Consider the following 20,371-nt stretch of genomic DNA (forward strand, 5'->3'; position numbering starts at 1 on the left):
TTTTATGCTTTGTGCGAAGGAGGCTGACATCCACGCATAGCTCCACATCTTAGTCAGCAGCAGCTGCTGACTAGGTCGGATGGAAGAAAAGAGGGCCCATATCAGGGCCCCCAGCATGCTCCCTTCTCACCCCACTCTGGTCGGCGGTGTTGTTAAGGTTGAGGTACCCATTGCGGGTACATAGGCAGGAGCCACATGCTGTTTTCCTTCCCCATCCCTTTAGGGCTCTGGGTGAAGTGGGATCCTAATCGGTCTCCAGGCACTGGGACCGTGCTCCCTCCGCAGCCCCTGGGGAATCTGCTGGACAGGAGCCGAGTATCGTCAGGGACAAGGCCCTGCTACTGTGAGGTACTCTGTGTCCCCGTGGGGACCGCGCATGGAGCGCTTGTGCCATACACACTGCAGCACTGCTGGGTGTGTTAGTGCTCCGGGGACTACCGCGCCGGCCGTGCTTATTTGCCGGCCGCGCTTATAACTTTAGTCCCCGGCTTTTGCGGCCTAGTTTCACTTATTCCCGCCCACAGGCCTGCCAGTCAGGGGAAGGGCGGGACGCTGCACAGGACGGCAGCACTGAGGGCTGGAGCATACTCTGTATCCTCCTCCCCCCTCACTCAGCACAGTGGGGCATCAGATTCCCGCACTTTCTAGGGCACGCCCACGGCCCCCTACTCCCCACAGAACGCCGGCAGCCATTCCTGTCAGCACTTCTGACGCTGGGGAGGAGAGACAACATCAGGGAGGCCCGGGCACGGATTCTGGTGATCACACAACCGCTGTGAGCGGTCGGTAAGCAGCACCTGAGGTGCTGGCCCCACTGAGTGCCGAAGTGTACATATATATATATATATATATATGCTTGTTTGTATGGTCGCACTGTTGATTTTTGGCTACTCCTGGAGAAGCCTTACAGTCCAGCCCCGGGCACTGTTCAATCATTATACCGCCCCCGGACCTGCCAGTCAGGGGGAAGGGCGGGACAGTCGGGCTGACGCCGACAGTGAGGGCCGGAGCACACTTCGCTGTCCTCCGCCCCCCTCACTAATCACGCTACGGAACTGATCCCCTCAAGGTACTCAGTGTCCCCTTGGGGACGGTGCAGAGAGCAGCTTTGCCTCAGACTTGGCGACTACCGCGCCGACCGCGCCTGCTTGCCGGCCGCGGTCTGTAACTTTAGCTCCCGGCTTTTGCGGCCTAGCGCCTTAAACTCCCGCCCCTGGCCCTGCCAGTCAGGGGGAAGGGCGGGACGGTCAGTCGGAGCCTAGCAGTGACGGCTGGAGCACACTTGGCTGTCCTCCGTCTCCCTCACGTTTCACTCAGGGCACCAGATTCCCGCAGGGGTTACGCCCACGGCTCCCCCCTCCACTGTACACGCCGACAGCCATGTTTTCAGCAGCACATACTGCTTCAGGGTCGGTACACCAGGGGGCGTCTTCTCGATGCTGGGCCCCCTAGAGTGATGAACTGTATATGTGATACACTGTATATATGGCTATATAATGTTTGTATGCAGTTTCACAGTTCGGCTGTACATATGTATCCTCAGTGATCACTGTGAACATACTCGCTCAGCCGGTGACGGGGGCACTGGTTGAGCTTCGACGGCGTTCCCTGTCCAGGCGGCAGGGACAGAGTTACAGCTTTGCTGAGAAACTCTCTGGGTCATTTTCACTATCCATGTCTCAGGCTATGGACAAATGGTCGGCTAAGAGACTAGGAGTTTGCAGTCCAGACCGGCCCCTTACACAGGCCCCGGGCACTGCGGGATCGCCCCAGGCCTCTATCGGTCTGCGACGAAGCGTGTTCCTGGGGTGGCCTCTAGTTATTACGTGGTAAACTCCAGCACGAACCGCAGTCCCAGTCCGGCTAAGCAGCCTTGCTTGGAATCTTCCCCGACTTCTTCAAGGGTCTCAGCTTGAGGACCCTCTAGAGGATGGGGCGGAGGTCGCAACCCAGGACTCTGTCCGGACGTGGCTCTCAAGGCTTCACAGATTCTGTCCAGAAGCACACCTTCCCGGACAAGCGTTTTACTGAACGCCTTATAACACACGTTGTCCCTTCCCATCTGACGTTGTTAAGGTTTCGGCTCAGTGTCATAAGGTGCCCTCCAGTCTCTGGACTGGCGGCTAGATCAGTAGTAGCAGTGGTTGGCGGGTCCACGCTCAAGAATGCCACGGACAGACAGATAGAACTCCTAATGGGATCCATCTATGAAGCCATAGGCGCGTCCGTTGCCCCAGCCTTTGCAGGGGTGGGCACTCCAGGCTATCTCAGCTGCTCTGTCTCAGATCAATGCGGTCATCCTGTGCTCCGCAATTAGCGTCTTTGACGTCTCAGGCGGTGGTATTTTCATCCTCCGCCGTGCACAGAGAACCTTTTCTGCATGGCGGTCCAGGTCAGGGGAGTGGTCCCCACATGTCCAAGACCGATGTAGGAGACATTCTGTCTTACGGTCACAGGATAGAGCTCAGTTCTCGTCCTCCGACTCGTTGCTTCACAGCATCTCCGCCCCCCGAGCGAGCCGATGCACGTTTCCAGGCGGTGAACACTCCGAAGGCAGGAGGAGTTGCGATCCTCGTTCCCCTTCAGGAACGTAGTCGCGGCTTTTTACTCCAGCTTGTTCGTGGTACCAGATAGGACGGATCACTCTGCCCCGTTCTGGACTTCACACTGCTCAACGGACAGAGAACCTGACGGTTCCGGATGGAATCTCTCCGCTTGCCATCGCCTTTGATGGCCAAGGAGGCTTCCTAGCATCAATCGACATCAGGGATGCTTATCTCCACGTGCCGATTGTACCAGAATATCAGCGCTTCCTGCGCTTCGCCATAGTGAACGAACACCTTCAGTTCGTGGCACTAACTTTCGGCCTGGTGACAGCCCTACGGGCCTTCACCAAGGTCATGACAACGGTGGTAGCGGTCCTACTCTCTCAGGCAATCTGCTGGTCAAGGCCCCCTCTCGGGTGGCATGCCAACACAGCCTGAACATTGCTCTAGAGACTCTCCAGAGATTCGGGTGGTTCATCAATTTTTCCTAAAGTCAAAATTGACACCGGCCCAATCACTGACATATCTCGGCATGGAGTTTCATACTCTCTCAGCGATAGTGAAGCTTCCGCTGGACAAACAGCGTTCACTACAGACAGGGGTGCAATCGTTCCTTCGAGCCCAGTCACACCCTTTGAGGCGCCTCATGCACTTCCTAGAGAAGTTGGTGGCAGCAATAGAGGCAGCTCCGTTTGCGCAGATTCATCTGCGCCCACTTTAATGGGACTTTCTCCGCAAATGGGACAGCAAATCGACGTCCCTCGACAAGAACGTTGCTCCTTCTCGGGCAGCCATGGCCTCCCTTCAGTGGTGGCTTCTTCCCACTCTTGTCGAAGGAAAAATCCTTCCTGCCCACATCCTGGGCTGTGGTCACGGCGGACGCGAGGCTGTCAGGGAGTCTTCCTCCGCCACAGGGCTCAGGGTACATGGACTCAGCAGAGTCCTCCCTCCAGATCAATGTTCTGGAGATAAGGGCAGTGTTCTAGCCCTAAAAGCGTTCCAGCCATGGCTGGAAGGCAGGCAGATCCGAATTCAGTCGGACAACGCCACGGCGGTGGCATACATCAACCACCAAGGCAGCACAAGCAGTCGGCAAGCCTTCCAGCAAGTCCGGCGGATTCTGCTGTGGGTGGAAGCCACAGCCTCCACCATCTCCGCAGTTCACATCCCGGGCGTAGAAAACTGGGAAGCAGACTTTCTCAGTCGCCAGGGCATGGACGCAGGGGAATGGTCTCTTCGACCGGACGTGTTTCAAGAGATTTGTTGCCGCTGGGGGAAGCCGGACGTCGACCTATTGGCGTCCCGGCACAACAACAAGGTCCCGGCATTCATGGCACGTTCTCAAGATCACAGAGCTCTGGCGGCAGACGCATTAGTTCCGGATTGGTCGCAGTTTCCACTGCCTCACGTATTCCTCCTCTGGCACTGCTGCCCAAAGTGTTACGCAGGATCAGATCCGACTGCCACCGCGCCATCCTTGTCGCTCCAGACTGGCCGAGGAGGTCGTGGTACCCGGATCTGTGGCATCTCACGGTAGGCCAACCGTGGACACTACCAGACCGGCCAGACTTGCTGTCTCAAGGGCCGTTTTTTCCATCTGAATTCTGCGGCCCTCAACCTGACTGCGTAGCCATTGAGTCCTGGATCCTAGCGTCTTCAGGGTTATCTCAAGAGGTCATTGCCACTATGAGACAGGCCAGGAAACCAACGTCCGCCAAGATCTACCACAGGACGTGGAAGATCTTCTTATCCTGGTGCTCTGATCAGAGTTTTACTCTCTGGCCATTCGCCTTGCCCACCTTCTGTCCTTCCTTCAATCCGGAATGGAAAAGGGGTTGTCTCTCGGTTCCCTTAAGGGACAAGTTTCGGCGCTTTCTGTGTTTTTTTCAAAAGCGTCTAGCCAAACTCCCTCAGGTACGCACGTTCCTGCAGGGGGTTTGCCACATAGTCCCTCCTTACAAGCGTCGGCTAGAACCCTGGGATCGGAACAGGGTGATACCGGCTCTTCAGAAACCACCCTTCGAGCCAATGAGGGATATTCTCTTTCACGCCTTTCGCAGAGGGTGGTCTTCCTAGTGGCAGTCACGTCACTCCGCAGAGTGTCTGACATAGCAGCGCTGTCATGCAAGTCCCCCTTCCTGGTGTTTCACCAGGACAAGCTGGTTCTGCGTTCGGTTCTGGAATTTCTCCCGAAGGTGGTATCCTCTGTTCATCTCAATCAGGATATCTTCTTACCTTCTTTTTGTTCTCATCCGGTTCACCAACGTGAAAAGGATTTGCACTTGTTAGGTCTGGTGAGAGCACTCAGACTCTACATTTCTCGTACGGCGCCCCTGCGCCGCTCGGATGCGCTCTTTGTCCTTGTCGCTGACCAGCGTAAAGGGTCGCAAGCTCCCAAGTCAACTTGGCTCGGTGGATCAAGGAACCAATTCTTGAAGCCTACCGTTCTGCTGGGCTTCCGGTTCCTTCAAGGCTGAAGGCCCATTCTCCCAGAGCCGTGGGTGCGTCCTGGGCGTTGCTGCACCAGGCTGCGGCTCAGCAGGTGTGTCAGGCGACTACCTGGTTGAGTCTGCACGCTTTCACGGAGCACTATCTAGTGCATACCTACGTTCGGCAGATGCCAGCTTAGGTAGGCGAGTCCTTCAGGCGGCGGTTGCCCACCTGTAGGAAGGAGCCGTTTTACGGCACTTTTACCGAGGTATTCTTTTACCCACCCAGGGACTGCTTTTGGACGTCCCAATTGTCTGGGTCTCCCAATGGAGCGACAAAGAAGAAGGGAATTTTGTTTACTTACCGTAAATTCCTTTTCTTCTAGCTCCAATTGGGAGACCCAGCACCCGCCCCTGTTCCCTTCGGGCTGTTATTTCTTTGTGTACACATGTTGTGCAGATTGAATTGTTCTTGGTCATGGTTTCAGTTCTCCGAACATCCTTCGGATTGAATTTACCTTAGACCAATTTATAAGTTTCCTCCTTGCTGCTTTTGCACCAAAACTGAGGAGCCCGTGATGCACGGGAGGGTGTATAGCAGAGGGGAGGGGTTTACACTTTTAAGTGTAATACTTTGTGTGGCCTCCGGAGGCAGTAGCTATACACCCAATTGTCTGGGTCTCCCAATTGGAGCTAGAAGAAAAGGAATTTACGGTAAGTAAACAAAATTCCCTTCTTAACTGATAATTCCTTTTCTTTCCTGTATTATCCTACCCCTTTTAAAATTAATAAAAATGTCTGGAATAAAAAGTAACGCTCTTCTTCCTTGGGTATTCGTTCCCATTTGCAGTTTATTAGACGCCAGCACAGGAGGGATATATATACCTGTTTATTGATCCTTTTGAGCTTTATTCCTGGTGTCTAGTGACACATTCACCCTGCTGCAGGGTTAGTACATGGTACCGTGCTTTTTCAAAAATAAGTCTCTGTCTTATACTCCTTTTTTTTTTTTATTTTTTTTTGGGCCCCCTAAAAAGCTCTAGGGCTTATTTTTGGAGTAGGTCTTATTCTTGGAGAAACATAGTTGAGGGTAAGTTTACCCCCAAAAAAGCAGCCCCCCCTCCTTCCCAGGAGACTCATACCTACCAGACCCCGGACATCTGTGGGCTCCCAGGTCCTCTCTGTGATCTCCGGCGGGTCCTCCCAGGAGGTATCCTGCACGCTGCCTCCACTGCTTCTGGCCGACACACTCAAACACATCAGATCACACTCACACTCTCACACACACACTCACACACTCACACACTCACACTCACACACACACACACACACACACGTACGTGTACACACACTCACCACATCCAGCGATACAGAATGCCTCCAGCTGCAGAAAAAGATGGGAGGAAGTCACATGTCGCAGGTCCTGTAAGCAATCATTCCATCCAGAGGTCCTTACGCTCCACTGTACTGCATCTCAGGATTATCGCTGCATGTGGTGATTGTGTGTGTGTGATCTGATGGGTGCGGGGGTCCGATCCTCTGCAGGTCCACCCGCTCGGCATCTGGGTAGTGTGATTGCGGGGTGTCCGCTGTCTATAATGAAGTGTCCTGCAGTATTCTATAACTTTTTTTAGCTGCAGGGATACTTCATTATTGAACTGCAACTAAGGCTTACTTTTGGATAGGGCTTATATTTAAAACTTGTTCCAAAAATGCTGAAAATCCCTGTTAGTGCTCATTTTTGGTTAGGGCTTATTTTTGGAACTACACAGTAGTAGGGCTAATGCTTATTCAGTTATATAACACTTTTGCATGTATGTGGTATAATGTGAAGTTCCTAGTAGATACAGTACACTATCTGTCTGAATGAAAACCTGCATTTGTAGTGAGCATCAGTACGATTCATTAACTTCAGAAATAACAAATCTGCAGATCTGACAAGTGCTCAAGGATATGAGACCATTTTAGCGGAGTTGTAATTCTTTCATTTTTCTTAGGTTCCTTCATTAACATCTCCCAGATGATTGCTTGCGTGGGTCAGCAGGCTATCAGCGGCTCTCGTGTTCCTGATGGCTTTGAGAATCGATCTCTTCCACATTTTGAGAAACATTCAAAAGTGAGTTTTCCAATCACGGCTCTCGCTGCCTTTTCAACTGTTGCCGAATATTTGATTTTCTTTTCGAGATATAATCTAAATATTGTCAGGTATAAATTCACTTCCTTGCCTGAAGATTTGTGAACTTGTTCTCTCATCCGTGTTATTGGGGACACAGAGACCTTGGGTTATTGCTGCTGCCACTAAAAGGCAGACACTAAATAGTTAAGTGTTTTCTCCACTAGTTAGACCCCTTCCTGAAGGAACCAGCTGGATCAGTGTTAAGTGCCCGTAGGTTGCAGAACGTCCTGCTTATCAGGTCTTCTCTGGTTTCATTATTTTAGTTCATCACTTTTTCTTCCTCTGTAGCTGGGAGATGAGGCGGACACCATCTCCCAGCTTATCCCCAAGTTGGGAGAGAACAGGACTGAATAATCACACTGCTACTCCCTCCTCCAAGGAGGCAAAGTGTACTAGAGCAGCTGAACTCCTCTGCTCCCCTCATTATGTCAGCATACTGATTGAGGGACAAATTCTGAAGCTGAAGACCCTGCAGATACACTGGGGAGCCAATGTGAACAGGATAAAAAAGGGGCGAATATTGCATCACGGGAAATCACTAGTTACCTCTATCTTCCCATACCCAAACGTCTATTAAAGAGGGTGCCCACATCCCCTCTTCCCTCCTTGTCTCGCTCTCCAACCCTGGGGATTGCTATTGAACATCCCAAGGACTCTGTCCTGCAATGACGCAGGCAAAAAAATTGGCTTTTTAAGTTTCCTCATCACTTTCATGGGGAACACAGCACCCACCCAGCTTATTCCTATAGCATGCTGTATCCCCTGTCCTCAAGGACAGAGCTTCTCCTACTAGATCTCGTATGATCTGTTATTTCTCTGTGTGGTGACCATCTTAGTATTTATCTACTTCTCTTACTGCCAGCTACAAACTAATTCTGCTTGGTGCCTGCAGGAGGGGTGTAGCTTGTGGGAAGAGCAAACCCTTAGGCTATGTTCACACTAGAAAAATGATTTTTCTTAAGAAATTTCTTAAGAAATTTCTTAAGAGTGAAGGATTAGTGCACCTGCGTTAAAAAACGCATCAAAAACGCACCTGCGTTTTTGCCGCGTTTTCGGTGCGTTTTTGGTGCGTTTTCGGTGCGTTTTTGATGCGTTTTTACCGCTGGTTGCTCCCTGCGTTATTGTGCCAATTATCTATGGCAAAAAACGCAGTTAGCTGCAGAAAAGAAGTGACATGCTCATTCTTTTTCTTAAGAAAATCTACTGAAAGAATTTTCTTAAGAAGAAAACGCAGTGTGTGCACAGCTAATTTTTTTTGCCATAGGTTTTGCTGGGGAATGTCTGCAGAAAGGTTACAAGAATTTCTCAAGAAATTTCTGAAGCAAAAACGGACCCAAAACGCAGGTAAAAAACGCAGTGTGTGAACATAGCCTTAAAGCGTAACCGTCATTTTTAATTTTTATTTCCTAAATCAATAGTACACATGAAAATAAGCAACTTTGTAATATTTTTTAGCAAACAAATTAGCTTTTTTTTTTCTGACAGAATTTATCAGCCTTTATCAAAATTCTCAGTTCTGAGGTGAAATCTGTATTCAGTGAAGACTTTCCCATTACTGAGATAGGTGATGGCAGCTGTTACTGATGAGTCTAGGATGATGCGAGGAGGGAGGGGCTAGAGGCAAAGCTCCGCCCCTCCTCCCTCTTCTGTCGCCATAGAATTTTCTCAGTAATGGGAAAGTAGCCACTGATTACACATTTTACCTCAGAACTGAGAATTCTGATAATGACCAATTTTGGCAGAGAAAGCTCATTTTCATGTGTCCTATTGATTTATGAAATAAGAATGAAACTGGTGGTTACACTTAACTACTTAGTTTCTGCTTAATGGCGGCAGCAGCCGTCACCCACGTTCTCGTTCCCAGTGAATAACACAAGTAAAGACTTTTACAGTAACGGTACTTCTCTTTTGAGCGGTCACCTGAAAAGTGTGCAGCAAAAGCTGCTAATTTGTAAGGTCTGTGACCAGTTAATATCTGATAAAACTCCAGTAATGCACTGAATTATTTAAGTTGCATCATAAAACTTTTATTTACAGCTACCAGCAGCCAAAGGGTTTGTGGCAAACAGCTTTTATTCTGGACTGACACCAACAGAATTCTTCTTCCACACCATGGCTGGACGTGAAGGTCTGGTAGACACAGCTGTGAAGACAGCAGAGACTGGTTATATGCAGGTAAGTCTATTCTCGAAGTTCATGTATCGCCTCATCAGGTGATTTCAAGAGAACATGACGCATTGAACATGGCATCTGGTTTGGACTTTTCTGATTGCGGAGTCTTATATGGCAGATTGATATATAGTTTTGTGGGAAAAGGCTCCGTGTCCCCTATTTTTTTTTTTTTTAACTTCGTTTTATTAACAATTTCAAACATGGTACAACTGACATTTGCCATATAAAGATAGCTCAGTATATAGATAATAATATTTAAATATAACAATAAACAGTCATATAAAGTCCATAATATCTTTAGCACTTAAGATAGAACAATGTTATTATCCAAACTTCTTATCATTTGCATATATATCTAATTTTATATTGAGCATAAGAACAGCTCTATCAGCATGACCATATTTTGAAAACAAGATAGAAAGAGGAATAGAAAAAGGAAGAAAGAAAGAACAACAACAGCCACATTGCATTATTATACCTCAATATACCATTGGACAGTGTTTCATATCCCAACATCTAACGGGAACCACCATTATCCGAATAATCTCCCTCAAACCTCCGCAAGTGTGTCTGGAGAAGAATTCCACAAACCCCAGATTTTGTTAAATTTTCCCGGGCACCCCCTATTACAGTGATGGCGAACCTGTGGCACTCCAGCTGTTGCAAAACTACAATTCCCATCATGCCTGGCCATTCAAAGCAAAAGCTTTGGCTGTGAAGACATGATGGGAATTGTAGTTTTGCAACAGCTGGAGTGCCACAGGTTCGCCATAACTGCCCTATTATAATATACCACCCGCTCATAGACTATGGTTGCATTGACTAGTTTAACCCAGGACCGCACAGTTGGATTCGAATCTCCCATCCACCTCAGAGCTATTAATTTGCTAGCCAGAAACAATGCCTCTCTGAGGAATATTGTCATGTAATGATCCCAGGACTCTTCCTCCACCACCCCAAACAGGCATATCAAAGGGTCACACAAAACAGGAATCAACACAATCGATGTCAGCAGAGATGTCACTCCCCGCCAGTACGTAGATATATTGGGACAGCTCCAGATCATATGTATAAAATTTGCCCCTGAGAGATGACACCTCGGGCACTCCGATGTACGAGAACGGCCCATACTAAATAATCGAGTTGGAGTAAGGTATGCCTGGTGGACAATGTAGCATTGAATCAACCTATTATTAACCGAAGGGGATACCGCAGTCGGAGATTCCAATATCTCTTCCCATTCCTCTCCCTGTAGAGAGGGTATTAGAGATTTCCATCTATCCTGGGCTGGCAAGGGGTCCGACTCCACCCCCACTGACAACAGGTAAGTATATATAGCTGAGATGAGGCCTCGAGGTCCTTGTGATTTTAGAATACCTATCATAGGAAGTGATGATATCAATTTCCTCACTCCAATTTTCTGTATGTGGGATTGAATCGCTGTGCGAATCTGCAGGTATCTAAAGAATTGTGATCTTGGGACATTATATTCAATCTGGACTTGTTCAAAGGACTTGATGGTTGTGGTTCCCGGGACAAAAAGATCACCTAATGCACTGACGCTGTGAGTGGCCCAGAATTGCGCCGAGGGGTGATCTCTGAGTATGGAAGTGGCTATTCCCCCATAATGGGAGTTCCGCCACCACCCCTTCGAAGTGTACCACCCTCTTGGCTTGTCGCCAGACTAATCTTGCCAACCTGAGGAGGGGTAATTGCCGTGGTGTTCTCAGTCCTTCTGATTCCAGAAAACCCACTAAACAATCAGTCCCAGCCGCGTGTGCCAAGAGACTCTCAGAGTTTGGCAGCTGACATCCAGGCATCCAAGTCTCTAGTGCCCTAAGCTGTCCCGCGAGGTAGTAGAGGAAGAACTCCGGTAAAGCCATCCCTCTCAGTCTTTTGGATCTCTGTAAAATGGATAACCGAAGTTTGGGTCTGGATTTCCCCCATATGAAAGAGGTAGTAAGCGAGTTCAACATTGAGAAGAAGGATTTGGGTACTGATACTGCACTATGTTGTAGTGTATAGCTAAGCTTTGGAAGTAATATCATTTTGATTAAATTTATTCTGCCAACCACTGACAGGGGTAGCTTGCTCCACAAGTTATATTTAAGTTTAACGTGCTCCAGAAGTGGGGTTATACTCGTCTGCAGGTCTACTGTATGGTCTTTCTGTATGTGTATTGCCAGGTATTTAAAGCTAGTTACCACTTGCAAAGGTGACCTACCCTTCATTGAAATTCCAGACCCATGCATTAATGGCATCAAAGCCGACTTATCCCAGTTGATGCGTAGTCCCGAAAACTCCCCAAATGTATCTATTGTGTCTATAACCACCGGTAGAGTCTCTTGCACTCGATCTAAGAAGACAACCATGTCATCCGCATACAATCCTATTTGATCTGTTCGGTCGGCTATAGTGATTCCAGTGATCTGTGGATGAGAGCGGATTCTAATTGCCAAAGCTTCAATAACTAGTGCAAACAATGCTGGAGACAGAGGGCATCCCTGTCTTGTGCCCCGGTTCAATGCGAAGGGTGTAGACATAGCACCATTGACTAGTATCCTGGCTTTCGGGGACCTATACAACATATGAATCCAATTACTGAATTTAGGCCCAAAGGCGAAACTCTGGAGGCAGGCAAATAAAAATGGCCATTCTACCGAGTCAAATGCCTTGGCCGCGTCCAGCGAGGCCAAGGCCCACTCGTTCTCCTGGACCAGTGTGCTATATTCACTATGGACTGGACCCGTCTTATATTTATAGAGGTGTTTTTCCTAGGCATAAATCCGGTTTGATCTGAGTGAACTATACTCAATATGACTGAATTAAGCCTGGACGCCAGTATTTTGGTAAAGATCTTGTAATCCACGTTAACTAGGGATATAGGACGGTATGAACCGCAGTCTAGTGGGTCTTTACCCTCCTTCCTCAGCACGACTATTTGTGCTTCGTACAAGGAGGCAGGTAGAGAGTCGCCGGCTGAAAAATGTGAGAAAACCTCTAAAAGAATCGGGGCCAATACGTCACAATATTTACTATAGAATTCTATGGGAAGGCCATCTGGACCGGGGATTTCCCCCTAGCCATATCCGAGATGGCAGTAATCACTTCATCCAGTGTGATGTCCGCCTCTAGAGACTCCCGTTGTGATCCACTCAAAGTGGGAAACTCCAAATCCGACAAATATGTCACGCAACTTTGAACTCCATGAGGATTTCTAGATGTGTATAAAAAAATTGTTTAAAAGAACAGAGTGTCCTCAGTGGTTGATACCTTTTAATGGCTAACTGAAAAGATGGTAATAATTGCAAGCTTTCGAGACTACTCAGGTCTCTTCATCAGGCATGGTATAACACAAAATCTGAAGAGTCACATATTTATACACAACAGGACTTAAGCTGGTGTCACACACAGCGACAACGACGTCGCTGCTACGTCACCATTTTCTGTGACGTTGCAGCGACGTCCTGACGCTGTCGCTGTGTGTGACATCCAGCAACGACCTGGCCCCTGCTGTGAGGTCGCCGGTCGTTGCTGAATGTCCAGCTTCATTTTTTGGTCGTCACTCTCCCGCTGTGACACACACATCGCTGTGTGTGACAGCGAGAGAGCGACGAAATGAAGCGAGCAGGGAGCAGGAGCCGGCGTCTGGCAGCTGCGGTAAGCTGTAACCAGCGTAAACATCGGGTAACCAAGGGAAGACCTTTCCCTCGTTACCCGATATTTACCTTCGTTACCAGCCTCCGCTCTTGCTGCCAGTGCCGGCTCCTGCTCTGTGCACATGTGGCTGCAGTACACATCAGGTAATTAACCCGATGTATACTGTAGCAAGGAGAGCAAGGAGCCAGCGCTAAGCAGTGCGCGCGGCTCCCTGCTCTCTGCACTGTGACATGTAGCTGCAGCACACATCGGGTTAATTAACCCGATGTGTACTGTACCTAGGAGAGCAAGGAGCCAGCGCTAAGCGCGGCTCCCTGCTCTCTGCACATGTAGCGACGTTATGATCGCTGCTTCTGCTGTGTTTGACAGCTAAGCAGCGATCATAACAGCGACTTACAAGGTCGCTGTTACGTCACCGAAAATGGTGACGTAACAGCGACATCGTTGTCGCTTAGTGTGAACCCAGCTTTAGAATAGTGCAGTAAAAAAAAAAAAAGAACAAGTTATATGAAACAGAACTATCTCTATGGCAGGGGGCAAACTGTTGTGGGGCCATAAATACTGCTGCAGTTCAGTGTGAAAGTTTTATTGTCCTTTGATAAGGGTCTGGTCCAGGCTGTGACACGCTCGGATGGTCAGAGGAGACATCTTTTAACTGATGTAAAAAGACATTAATCCATGAGACACATTCATTCCTTCTCTGAATGTGTCAAAGGTCATCATAAGTTTGTACTCCCATAGTCTCCTATCTCTCTGGGACTTGATGTTTCTTTTCAATACCAGCAATTTCATGTCCATGATGCTGTGGTCTGGGTTACAAAAATGTTTGGCCACAGGTAGATCCATCCTTTCTTTATCGTTCCTATGGGAGACCCAGACCATGGTTGTATAGCTACTGCCCCCGGAGGACACACAAAGTTACTACACTCAAAACGTGTAGCTCCTCCCTCCTAGCATATACACCCCCTGCTAGCCAGTCCTAGCCAGTTTCATGCTTTGTGTCAGGAGGATCACACACACACACATGCATCCTTTTTTTGATTTTTCATTTTTTCTAAAGATTTGGAAGAAAAGCGGGTCCACTGGACTCCCGGCATGTCCCTTCTCACCCCCCTGGCGGCGGTGCTGTTAAGGTTGACTTCAAGGCAGGAGCCCTTCATGCCGCGCTCCTTCACCATCCCTTAGGGGCTCTGGCTTGAAGTTAGAGCCAACACGGTTCTCACTGCCTTGCAGGACACCGGCCTCCATCCGCAGCCCTTTTGCAGGACCCTGCTGGACGGAGCACTGAACCCCCACCCCACCCAGGGACTGGGCCCTGCGTCTCAAAGCTAAGTATAGAGACATTATTCAGAGGGTCCTTCTGCAATGTGGGGCACTTTTATTGGGGGGGACAGTGATTTACTTTGATAATGCTGCTTTTTACTGTGTTTCCGGCCGGTTCCACGGTTTTTACTGAGAACCGCGCCGATGATGCCTGATTGTCGGCCGCATGCATAACTCTAGGCCCCGGCTTCAGCCGCGGCCTAGTTTCGTTTCGTTCCCCTGCATGTCAGTCATGCAGGGGGACACTGCAGCGCCGCCCGCCGGCCGCTCTGCACAGGGGAGGACACTCCTTTTTGAGGAGATGATTCCCTCCCCTGTACATCTCCTTAGCCCTCCGATTCCCGCTCCTGGGTTAACCCCCACCCCACCCCCTCACTCTGGCGCCATTTTCTCAGCGTTCTTAGTACACTGGTCGGCGCTGGCTGCTCTGCAGTGCAGAGGGAGTGAATATCAGGCTAGGGGTCCAGGCTTGGAATCCGGAGGGCACTCATAATAGCGGCCTGATAAGTCACAACCTCTGGTTGTGCACTTTTATACACTCTCAGGGCATTCTGAAGGAGTTAATTCTTTATTATAGAACCTCCTCCTCAGCAGCATGTCTCACACTAGGAGCAAAGCTCCAAGGCTGTACACTACATGTTCTGCATGTAAGCTCATATTGCCTGAACCGGCACAGACCCACACTGTAATGGTTCTTATGTGGTGGTGCCTCAGCCTGGAGTCTCCCCAGGCTGAACCCCTGTCTTGGGTATTCTAGACATTCTAGACAGAGCCCCCACCTCTGCAGCATGTCTCACAGAGCGAGGCTGCAGGCTGTTTTTATTATCCACTGCAGGTAGTCTCGTACGGCTGTACCGAGCTCATAACCACTGTGGCCCCTCAGCTTGGAGGCTCATTAATGGTCCCTCCAGCTGCTCCGGTTTCGGTGGCTGACCCCTGGGGGAATCCTATTTCCAGGGGTCGGCTGTCCCGGCATCTGCTGAGCATGCAGCCCCCTTCTCAGGGCGTTTTCTGCTTCAGCTCGCTCAGCAAAGCTCACAAGGGACTCTCCTTCTGGGCTCAGACCCCGTCCTCCTGACAGGGAGACGCAGGGTCCCCTGTCCTCCCCGTCCCGCAGCTCCGATTACGAGCTGACTCACTGGACGAGGAGGATGTCTCTACCAGGGGCTCGGACGCTACTTTATGTACATTGATCCGTCCGTAGGTGACGCAGATGCGAATGATTGGATTGCGTCCATTATACTTTTACTGGACCTCCATCCGCCTGTATCAGGGGAGTATTCCCCGCTGGCAGAAAGGCATCAGTATACCTTTAACAGGACGAGGAGTGTGTTCCTTAACCACTCCAGTTTTCAGCCCGCTGCGTCCAAGCCCACAGCCTGTCCTGCAGACCCCACAGCGGGGTTCTGCTGCCTGTCTCCCCCTCCCATCAGAGGTGGTCAAGGAGTGTACTCATTCGCCAAGGGTGGCCACTCCGGTGTCTAGACTTTCAGCCCGGATAGTTGTATCAGTGGCTGACGGCACCTCTATAAGGATCCCACGGTACATTAATTTTGTACTGGACCTCAATCCGCCGGAGTTACCTTATCTAGGTGAACACAACGTGTGTTCCTTAACCACTCCAGTTTTCAGGCCCCTGTGACCAGCCCAGGGTCCGCTCTGACAGTCGCTTCCCATGAAGCGTGATTCTGAGGACTGTGTTTCCCCTGTCCACCAATGGTGGTCAAGAAGTGGGCTCATTCACCTCAGGTGGCTCAGCCCGGACCGTTATGTCAGTGGCTGATGGCTTCTCACTGTAGGTTTTGCGGTCCGCCCGGTTGTCCTTTTGGCCAAGTCGGTATGGGGGTGGCAGGAGCTTCGTTCTCCTCAGCTTTACAGCAGTGCGGTTTTTTTGTACCTTCTCTGCTTCTCTGGAGGAGATGTATTCCCTCACAGGGACTCTATGCCCAAAACGGTTGCCTGAACTTCCAGACTTCAGTCTTTTCATCCTCTGCCAGGTCTGCCATGCTGGACACCGCACGGCGGTGGTCTTGGCTACTTTCCTCGCTATCCGCAGGCTCCTGTGGCTTCGGAGGGACCAGTTTCCTCGGAACCAACTGGGTGAAATTAAGGAAGCTCTTGGCGGGGAGTGTTCTTCCTTGCCACAAACCTAAACCAGGGAACCTGTCCAGGGCAGGAATCAGTTGAGGTTTCGGTGGTTTCCGTTCCTCCATCTGATCGTCCTCTAGCTCGGCCTAGGTTCATAGAACCAAATGGCTCGAAGCTGCGTCTTCAGAAGACCGCAGGAGATGCTGCCACTGAGTCAGCTTCCTCCGAGCTATCTAGCCACGCCAACAACCTCCTTGGTCGGTGGCAGGCTCTCTCCACTTGGCGACGTAGGGTTCTAACACGTCTCCGTTCAGTGGGGGCGGGATTATATCTCCCATGGCTACAGGATGGAATTCTGTCCACCCGCCAAACAGATTTTTTCTGTCAACTCCTCCCGGCTCCAAGGCCGCCGCCTTCTCACAGGCCGTGGCATTTCTTGCAGGCCAATGGAGTAATTGTACCGGTTCCCGACTGGGAACGGTTCTGAGATTTTTGCTTAAATCTATTCCTAGTCCCCGAAGAGGGCGGTGCCTTCCGACCTGGATCTTTAGCTTTTCAAGCATAGTCAGGTGTGGCGTTTTCACATGGAGTCTCGGTTTTGTTCCGTGTGTTTTTCACCGGATCAATCAAGAACCCAAGGAGATTCCCTAGCAGCCATCGGCATCAGAGATGCCTATCTGCAGGAGTCAATCGCAGTTTCACACCAGCGTTGACTACGTTTTGACAATCGGAGTGGTCCAATTCGTGGCTCTTCCCTTGGGGTTAGCCACGGCCCCTCGAGTATTCTCATTGGGGCAGCTGTGATTAGGGTCCTGCACCCCTAGGGATTGAAACACAGAGCACAAGAGTCTTTAGTTTCACCAAGATATAGAAATACCCCATAGACACCGTAATGCAAATGTATAAAACATTTTATTATTAATAGCGCACAGGGTATTACAAAAAGTACAGAACAACAATCAAGAAAACCGGAATGGGTAAGTGAAGGAAGAGGGGAGAACCCCACGTGACCCAGGACGGATGTCAAGTATCATATAGGACCTGCTAATACAGATATATATATATATATATATATATATATATATATTATTATAGTAGCCTCATGCCCATAGGGAAGGCCCACATAGGGGCCAAGGATCCATTGTGCCGCTAGTTAATGGCCCAATACATAAACATATGGCCTTCTATCAGGCAATACCTCAGATATAACTGCAGGCCTATATATAAGACTGACACAATGGCCAAAGTTCGCTCCACAGCTAGGCTAAAACCTCATATACAGATAGGAGGTGCCCAGGCAGTATCGCTTAATCAACCGTCAATAAGGCATGAGGGCTTGGTAAGCCCCTTGGGCCCTCATGCCTTATTGACGGTTGATTAAGCGATACTGCCTGGGCACCTCCTATCTGTATATGAGGTTTTAGCCTAGCTGTGGAGCGAACTTTGGCCATTGTGTCAGTCTTATATATAGGCCTGCAGTTATATCTGAGGTATTGCCTGATAGAAGGCCATATGTTTATGTATTGGGCCATTAACTAGCGGCACAATGGATCCTTGGCCCCTATGTGGGCCTTCCCTATGGGCATGAGGCTACTATAATAATATATATATATATATATCTGTATTAGCAGGTCCTATATGATACTTGACATCCGTCCTGGGTCACGTGGGGTTCTCCCCTCTTCCTTCACTTACCCATTCCGGTTTTCTTGATTGTTGTTCTGTACTTTTTGTAATACCCTGTGCGCTATTAATAATAAAATGTTTTATACATTTGCATTACGGTGTCTATGGGGTATTTCTATATCTTGGTGAAACTAAAGACTCTTGTGCTCTGTGTTTTAAATGCATCATTTTGGAGTTGTTGCCTATAATTTCTGGATCCTTATGTTATATATGACCCCTAGGGATTGGCAGTGATCTTTTGCCCTGGACGGCCTTCTTGTCGGGGCTTCATCCAGTGCTGACTCTTAGCAGAGTGCTTCGCTCACTCTCGCCACTCTAACCTATTCGGGTGGCTTGTCTTTCTGTCCAAGTCCACTCTGACTTCGAACCAGAGGTTCTCAGGGACGCAATTCGAGACTCTGTCGGCACTTGTGAAGCTGCTCTTAGTCGATCAGTAGTCCCTCCGCTGGCGGTCGACGTCGTTCTATCAGACACCATATACAGGTGCTGGTCAGACGGTGGCGTCAATGGAAGCGATTCCTTGCCCAGTTTCTCCTGCGTCCTCTGAGACTGGATGTTTTCCGCTGTACAAGCGAACTCCCTCCTCCCACGGGGTGGTGGCTTCGCCACTGACCAGGGGCTCGTTTCAGTGGTGGCTTCGGCCACTCTGTCTCAGGGGCGCTTCTTCCTGTCCCCGTCCCGGGTGATCCTCACCAGGATGCTAGCCTATCCGCCTTGGGAGCAGTATATCTCCACCGTGGAGCGCAGGGCGCTTGGACTCTGTCCGAATCAGCCCTCTGGATCAATGTGCTGGAAATCAGAGCTGTATTTCTAGCTCTCTAAGCCTTCACCATCTGTTGGCGGCTAGGCACATTCGAGTCCAGTCGGACAACGTGACAGCGTTTTCCTACATCAGCTTCCGGGGCGGGACACTCAGCCGCCTGGCAATCTTGGCGGCTCAACATTCTTCAGTGGACAAGGGACTTCTAGTCCACCGTATCCGCAGCCCACATCCTAGATGTGAAAACTGCGAGGCAGACTATTTCAGCTGTCCAACCGTGGTCCACAATCCTCAGGTTTTGCGGTAGACACACTGGTTCATGTTTGATCCCAGCTTCGTCTCTTTACGTATTTCACCCTCTACCTCTTGTCCAGAGTCCTGCGCAAGATCAGTAAAGGGGGCCGTCGGGTCATTCTCATACTCCAGACTGACCCATGCAGGCTTGGTACTCTGACCTGCTCCTTCTGTCCGTTGGGTTGCCATGGCATCTTCCGGACCGTTCAGACCTTTTCTCAAAAGGTCCGTTTTTTCCGACAGAATTCTGGATTCTCAGATTGACGGCGTAGCTCTTGAGTCCTGGATCTTGGCGACTTCTGATATCCTTCCTGAAGTCATCTCCGCTATGACTCGAGCTCCAAAGTGTCCTTTGACCTTTTTGGCCTTGCCGACCCTCCTGTCCCTTCCACAGTCCGGTCTACAGCTAGGACTATCCCTCATTAAGGGACAGGTCTCGGCTTTGTCAGTATGTGCCAGCGGCGTATCGTCCGGCTGGCTCCGGTGCGCTCCTTTAAGGGCGTATCTCCCATCATTCCGCCTTTCCAGCGGCCTATGGAGCCCTGGGACCTTAATCCGGTCCTCCCGGTTCCCGGAAACCCCCCTTTGCGCCTCTTGGGGAGGTTTCTTTGTTTCATCTTTCACAGAAAGTAGTCTTTCTAGTGGCTATAATTTCCCGCCAGAGAGTTCTGGCTGCACTTTCTCGGAGTCACCCCCTTTTTTGGTCTTTTGCATCAAGACAAGGTGGTCTTCGTCCGACTCCGGACTTTTTTCCCCTACGGTGGTTACTGCTTCCACCTTATCCGGGGCAATTTTCCTGCCTTCCTTTTGTCCGGCTCCTGTTCATCGCTTGAGGAAGCGTTGCATATCCTGGATCTGGTGCGGGCGCTCCGGATCTATGTGTCTCGCACCGCCGTTATTAGGCGGTGCACCTCTCTCTGGTGCTGACTGCTAGTCAGCGTAGCGGTCTCTCGGCATCTAAGCCGACCCTGGTTCGTTGGCTTAGGTCGGCCTTTTCCGAGACCTACAAGTGTACTCAAGTGCCTTCCCCGCCGGGGATCAGAGCACATTTGATCAAACCTGTCGGCGCCTTTTTGGCCTTTCAGGCACCAGGTTACGGCTCAGTAGGTCTGTCAGACTGCAGCTCGAATTAGTCTGCATACTTTTTCGAAGCACTACCCAAGGCATGCTCATGCTTTGGCAGACGCGGGCTTGGGCAGACGCATATTGTCTGGCGTCTGTCGCCCATTTGTGAAGC

At 50.0% G+C, this 20,371-nt stretch overlaps 1 protein-coding gene across 2 annotated transcripts in view; it reads left to right on the forward strand.

The window, feature by feature from the left end:
• The window catches only part of POLR3A (RNA polymerase III subunit A), a 317,895-nt gene that overhangs the window by 159,010 nt on the left and 138,514 nt on the right, over positions 1 to 20,371 (forward strand). For both annotated transcript variants that reach the window (XM_075349070.1, XM_075349071.1), the window contains exons 18-19: positions 6,973 to 7,091; positions 9,189 to 9,326. In XM_075349070.1, coding sequence (XP_075205185.1) covers positions 6,973 to 7,091; positions 9,189 to 9,326 — 257 coding nt within the window. The remainder of the gene's footprint in view (positions 1 to 6,972; positions 7,092 to 9,188; positions 9,327 to 20,371) is intronic.

This window comes from Anomaloglossus baeobatrachus, chromosome 5 (genome assembly GCF_048569485.1).
Source record: "Anomaloglossus baeobatrachus isolate aAnoBae1 chromosome 5, aAnoBae1.hap1, whole genome shotgun sequence".
Classification (NCBI taxonomy): domain Eukaryota; kingdom Metazoa; phylum Chordata; class Amphibia; order Anura; family Aromobatidae; genus Anomaloglossus; species Anomaloglossus baeobatrachus.